Raw genomic sequence first — 5,987 nt, 5'->3', positions numbered from 1 at the left:
CGGACGCAGCCCCTCTGCGAGGACGGTGCAGCTATGAGCATGCAGCAGCAGCAGCAATGGCAGCAGCAGGCTGGGAAGCACAGCACGGTTCCTTGAAGGTTTGTTCTGGTTCCTATAGAAACTGGAGGCTGCTCCCAGCGGGAGGGCAGCAGGGAGGGTTGGCAGTGGGTGACCGGCAGAGCAGGGAGATGTTGGGGTTCTGCCTGGAGCGTGAACCGCAGGGGCTGAACATGCCCCAGGGAGCCCCCTGTGCAGCCCAGCCCTGTGTATGCAGCACATGGTAGCGGTGCTGAGCTGCAATGCCGTGGCCAAGATGCCGGTGGGATGCCCGCTCTGTGCCCTGTGTGGTGCCGGGGTTTGCTCATCCTGGCAGCAGCTCCGAGCGCTGAGCCAGGTCGGTACCTGCGGGAGGAGGAACGTGCCCCGTGGCCTCCTTTCTTCTGCTGCCTTCAGGCGAGCGGGGATATTTTAGGATGATGTGACAACGCCACCATCCCGCGCACTCACCCCCTTCCTACCTCCCCTCTGCAGGAGGAGATCTCTTCCATTGGGATAACGGCTGCCCTGCACCATGCACCCAGGCTGTGCTGGGATATGGGTGCTGGGCTGGAGTGCTGCAGTTCCCCAAACCCACCTGGGCTAAAGGATTGTGGGGCTAAGGGGATTCTTGCTGTGGGTTCCCGTGGCTCTGCTCACTCCCAGTTTCTGCCCTGAGCCCCCAGGTCTGGGGCTGCTAGAGCTGTGCCAGAGGTGAGGATGTCACACCTGCACCTCTGGTGGCCTTGCAGGAGCCTTCCATGGCCCCGCACAGGGCTGGCAGCACAGTGGGGATGCCACAACCCACACCTTTAGGGATGGAGAGTAGCAGCACACTGCAGCCCTCACTGCAGCCCCACAAAGCTCAGTGCAGCCCTGCAGAACTCAGAGCAGCCCCGTGGTGCTGGGAACCCCCACTGCTGCCCGCTGCCCACGCGTGCCAGCCCGGCCTGGCACAGCACACAGGGGCTGGCTGGGGGCCGGGCGCTCCCGCTCCCTCCTAGCAGGCGAGGAGTTAAAAACTCAGCCCTTGTGATGAATATTTAAAAGCACTGTTCAAGCTGGAGCCGAGGATTTCTCCAGGGCTGGCAGCGCTGCATCCCTCCCCAGCCCTGCCGCCCGCCTGGGCGCACTGCAGAGGAGGACGGGGCGTTGCAGCGGGGCTGCCAGCATGGGGCTGCTGGGGCTGGGGGTAACTTTTGTCACTTGGCCTCTTGTCATCCAAGCAGCTGCAGGAGGTGAGATGCGCTGCCTGTCTGCTGCACCGTCGTGGTTGGGGCTGCGGAGGGATGGGCACGGGGTGCAGGTGGCTGGGGGTGATGGAGTGGCATGGTGCCGGGCGGGGGGTACGGCAGTGCCAGCGCTCTATTCCCTTTCCCACGTGTGTTGGGGGGAACGCATGTCTGTGGTGCTTGGGGCTCGGAGATGTGGTGCAGCCCAGGAGCTGTGTGTTCTGTGCCCTCCCCATGGGACACCCCTGTCCCTGCCGTGCTGCTGGGCTCAGGGAGGTGTCAGCCCTGTTGGGAGGTGTCTGGGATGTCGGACGGTCATCCAGGTGGCTGGGATTGAGGTCTCAGCCCCTCTGCCCCGTGTACCAGGGAAATGGCACCGAGGACGACACCTCAGAGCAAGCGGGGCTGGGGCGTGCAGCACTCTGCTATAGATCAGGGTGTGCCCACCTTGCTCATGCCAGGGATGCTCACAGTTGGGTTTGGGCAGCATTTTGTGTCTCTGAGGGCGTGCAAAGGGCTCAGTTCCCACTGGACGGGAAGGAAAGCCTGGAGTCACTGCCCTGGGACAGTCCAGCGGCTGCAGCCTCACATAGCAGAGCAGTGAGGACCTGCAAAGCCAGCAGCACAGGTGGTGCACGCAGCGCTGCCTGCGGCCTGGGGCTGGAACGAGAGCAGGGTCAGTGGGGAACCATCCCTGCAGGCGGGGAGCGCTGGTGAGGCCGAGTTCCCGCACGGGGATTTGGACGGGTCGGTGGGACGCGAGTAGAGCTGAGCGGCCGTGGGCAGCAGCCGCGCTCCTCACCCCGCTCCCAACACAGCGCAGAGCGAGCTGCCCCTGCACTGACAGCAGCGAGGTGGGAGGGAAGCGGCTCCGCGTAGTGCTGCTCCGGGCGGTGTGGGCGCACCTCTGCCCACGGCCACGCTGTGTGCTGTGCGGAGATCCGCAGTATGGGGGGGCTTATGGGGCGGGGGGTCTCTGCAGCCCCTGATTGCAGCTCTCTCCTGCAGGGCAGTGGTGCTACGACTCACAGGACCCGAAGTGCGGTGAGTGGGGACGTCACAGCTCCGTTCCGTGCCTCCCTGCCGAGTGCCCCGGGGGCGCTTTGGAAGCGCACATATAATAGCTTGTAAGAGGTTAATTAAGGATCAGGGAGCGTGTAATCAGCAGTTACAGCCCAATTGCTTTATAGCCCTCAGGAGTGTGCTCACTGTGCTGCAGGTCAGCTGTGTCCGGCAGCGCTCCGAGCATTGCAGCCCAGCACAGACCCGGCTCCAGCAGCAATTAAACCATGCTGGGGCTGGCGGAGGGCGGTTGGGGCAGCACAGAGCAGGCACGTGCTGAGGGCACCATCCCTTAATGAAGGCAGCGGGTAATGAGGAGCACACGGGGTGGGCTGTAGCTCCACGGGTTTCCAAGTAAAACCTTCCTGGAGTAGCAGGGAGAAAAGGGATGGAGGTGGGGCAGGGCCTGTGGTGGGGACAGGGCTGCCCTTGGCTCTGCGTCCCCTCTGGGGGTGGTGATGGTGGCACTGCAGGACCCCCATGGCTGTGCTCCCCGCAGGCCCCAACCACTGGAAGGAGCTGAAGGCCACGTGTGGCGGTGACAAGCAATCTCCAGTTAACATCGACCGGCGCTGGCTGCAGCGGGACAGCAGCCTTGGGGACATCATCTTTGAGGGCTACGACCAGGCACCACCCGGCAAGTGGCGGCTGCTGAATGATGGGCACACAGGTGGGTGTTCTGCTTCAGCCAGGGCTCAGCTCTGCAGTGCTGCCCCAGAGCCCCCAGCTCTGTCCCACTCCTATCGTTTGCAGTGATGCTGAGCTTGGAGACTGAGCCGGGTGACGAGCACATTGCCATCAGCGGCGGGGGCCTCCCGGGCCGATACCGTGCACTGCAGCTGCACTTCCATTGGGGCAGCCCAACTAGGAATGGCTCTGAGCACACTGTGGATGGGCAGCAGCTCCCTATGGAGGTAGGCAAGAAACTCCTTAGCACCAAGGCCCTTTGATTTCCCGTCCTGGTGCCTGGCTGCAGGTGAGGCCAGGTGCCCATGCTGTGCCCTCCGTACTTTCTTCAGCTGCATATTGTCCACATCAACACCAAGTATCGCACCCTGGGGGAAGCCAAGGGGCACCCAAGCGGGCTGGCTGTGCTGGGCTGCTTCTTCCAGGTTGGCTGCAAGTGCATGGGATGGGTGCTGCCATGCATCGGGCTTAGCTGAGCACAGCTGCAGGGCCCACTTCACTCTTTGCAGGTCTCAGAAGCCCCAAACTCCAACTACAACACCATCATTGGGGGACTGAGGAACATTTCCCATGCTGGTGAGGTGCCCTGGGGCTCTGTGCTGGAGCATGGGTGGGAGGGGAGAGACCCTGGGGCATGCCAAGGGTGGCGGGGCTGAGTGCCCACGTCCTGCTATGCAGGGCAGGCAGTGGACCTGGCCTCCACCTTCCGCCTTGGCACGCTGCTGCCGCACATCGCACAGCTGTCCCGGTACTACCGCTACCAGGGCTCCCTGACCACCCCTGACTGCAGCGAGGCCGTCATCTGGACCGTGTTTGAGGAGCCTGTGGGCATCAGCAAGGAGCAGGTAACGGGATTCCTCAGTCCTGCTGCCGTGGGATGGAAGGGCCCGTGTGGCCAAAGCTGTGCTGTGAGCATCCCCAGCAGCCGTGCGTTTCCTTGCGCCTTGCAGGCAAAGTAAAGGGGCCACCTGTAGAAATGCGGGGATGGAGGCACCAAGAGGACGGGGGTGGGTTGCTGGATGGACACAGGGTTGCGGAGGGGATCGGTGTGTGGATGTGGGGATGGATGCAGTTCTGCTTTGCCCGGGCGCCTCAGCAGGCTGCTCTGTAAGCGCTCGGCTGGGCTTCCTGCAGCATCCGCTGCGAGGCGGCACAAAGCGGGGTGTGCAGAGCCTTGTGCCGGCCGTTAGGGGGAAAGACGGGGCTCCTGCCGGGCAGCTGCTGTGTGTGTGCCTCGCTTCGCCCTGTGCCTCTCGGCTGCGTTGCTGCTCCCCACCCGCATCTCTCCCCGCAGCTGCAGGCGTTTGTCAGCTCCGTGCACTTCCCGGCCTCGGGCGCTGCGCCCTTGAAGATGACCAACAACTTCCGACCGCCACAACCGCTCCGCAGCCGCAAAGTCTTCTCCTCCCGAGATGCCACGGCCAGCTCCGGCTGCCCCCGCCGCCCCCTTGCCCTGCTGCTCCTGCTGCCCCTGCTCGGCCCATGCTCGTCTTCCCCTTAGGGCTCGGGTTCCCCGTTGTCCCTCTGCGCAGCGGCGGGGCAGCTTCTGGTTTATGGGTGATGGAGAAGAAATGGTGCAAAGCAGCCGGGCCGTCGGCTGGGTGAGGATGTGGCAGCCCTGCTGTGGGCTCGGCCGTGGGGCTGTCAGGGCTGCAATAAAGGTGAGCCCCTGGCCCCGTGTGCGGCCCCTGGCTCCGTGTCTCTGTGCGGTGCCGCTGCAGGGACGTGGGCGGTGTGTGGCCATGGGGGAGCTGGGAGGGATGGGGCAGCACCGGGTGACACGTAGTGTGAACCCCAGGGAGACAAACCCTGGCCCAGCGTGTCCTTGTGCTCAGCATGCACACACGCACGGCCACGTCGCCTTCCCCAGCTCCATCTACCTATGGGGACATGGCACATCTCAGCCCTGCGCTGTGCAGCGTGGGGGCCCTTCCCCAGCAGCTAATTTTAGGCTGCAGCTGTGTCTGCACTGCATGGACCCATGTCAGGGTAAATCCTCATTAATGGGCCCAATGTTGAGGCTCTCCCAGCCCCATAAGTTATGGAATAAGGGCACAGGGTTGTGGTGTGACTGAGCAATCCCCTGCTGTGAGGCAACTTAGGAGTGCAGGTGATCCAGACGGTGTCTGTCAATGGTTCCCATGCACACACTGCAGACTGGAGCAGGGGCCCAGCCCGCCATGTTCTGCCCCACAGGAGGATGGAGACCCCGATGTCACCCCCACATGGTCCCACTTGGTTGTGGCCACCAAGATCCAGCTGCCTCAGGTTGGGAGCCATGGCTGTGTTTGGGGCTGTGGGTGCTGACCTGCCCCAAGGGCTCCATAAGCACAGGGCCCGGCTGTGCCCATGCTGTGCCCATGGAGGTGTGAGTTCAGCTGGGCAGGGTGAGCTGAGACACAAGGGGCCATCCTCATCCTTGTGGAGCTGTGGTCGCTGCTGGGCATCAGCTCTTGCCTTGGGCACTTACAGCCTCTCTGGGCAGCCTGTACCAGGGCCCCACCACCCTCAGAGTGAAGAATTCCTTCTTTCCATCTAACTTAAACCCACCCTCTTTCAGCCTAAGAATGTTACCCTTGTCTTAGCACCACACTGTGCAGTGTTTGAGGTATTTCACAGAGTCATGGAGCTGTAAGGGTTGAAGGAGACCTCCAGAGATCCTCCTGTCCAACCCTCCTGCTGAATCAGTTTCCCTATGGTAGGTTACAAAGCAAAGTGTCCTGGCAGGCTCTGAATATATCCAGAGGAGACTCCATCACCTTTTTGGGCAGCTTCTTCCAGTGCTCGATCACCCTCAAAGCAAATCTCAGGCCCTAACCTGAGCTGATGCGTGCTGTTATTCCTTCCCAAGTGTAGGATCCTACACTTTTGCCTCAACTACCAACACTGGTAAGCTTCCAGGAAGCCTCTCCTGTGAGCCATTGCCAAAATGGGGCCCAAATCAGCATTTCCTGCTCCTGGCTCTGCTTG

General features: G+C 62.5%; 1 protein-coding gene across 3 annotated transcripts; it reads left to right on the top strand.

The window, feature by feature from the left end:
- The first annotated feature begins 903 nt into the window (after positions 1-903).
- On the top strand, positions 904-4,710 carry LOC140259773 (carbonic anhydrase 15-like). 3 transcript variants are annotated; one of them, XM_072351380.1, is made up of 8 exons: positions 904-1,274; positions 2,277-2,312; positions 2,830-3,000; positions 3,084-3,244; positions 3,350-3,442; positions 3,527-3,593; positions 3,696-3,862; positions 4,312-4,710. In XM_072351380.1, the coding sequence occupies exons 1-8, from the start codon at positions 1,208-1,210 to the stop codon at positions 4,516-4,518; spliced, it is 969 nt and encodes a 322-aa protein (XP_072207481.1). In that variant the 5' UTR covers positions 904-1,207; the 3' UTR covers positions 4,519-4,710. The 3 variants fall into 3 exon arrangements, with proteins under 3 accessions (XP_072207481.1, XP_072207483.1, XP_072207482.1); XM_072351382.1 differs by lacking the exon at positions 3,350-3,442 and having other exon boundaries at positions 1,082-1,274; positions 4,312-4,708; XM_072351381.1 differs by lacking the exons at positions 904-1,274; positions 2,277-2,312 and adding an exon at positions 2,479-2,638.
- The last annotated feature ends 1,277 nt before the right edge of the window (positions 4,711-5,987 follow it).

Source organism: Excalfactoria chinensis, chromosome 16 (genome assembly GCF_039878825.1).
Source record: "Excalfactoria chinensis isolate bCotChi1 chromosome 16, bCotChi1.hap2, whole genome shotgun sequence".
In the NCBI taxonomy this organism is placed as follows: Eukaryota; Metazoa; Chordata; class Aves; order Galliformes; family Phasianidae; genus Excalfactoria; species Excalfactoria chinensis.
This window is presented reverse-complemented; position numbering and strand designations above follow the sequence as displayed.

Excerpts from the sequence above, each read along its gene's own strand:
- LOC140259773 (XM_072351380.1), top strand. The coding sequence starts at position 1,208 with ATGGGGCTGCTGGGGCTGGGGGTAACTTTTGTCACTTGGCCTCTTGTC. Across the intron at positions 2,313-2,829 it reads CTCACAGGACCCGAAGTGCG|GCCCCAACCACTGGAAGGAG; the intron begins GTGAGTGGGGAC and ends TGCTCCCCGCAG. Across the intron at positions 3,245-3,349 it reads GGCAGCAGCTCCCTATGGAG|CTGCATATTGTCCACATCAA; the intron begins GTAGGCAAGAAA and ends TACTTTCTTCAG.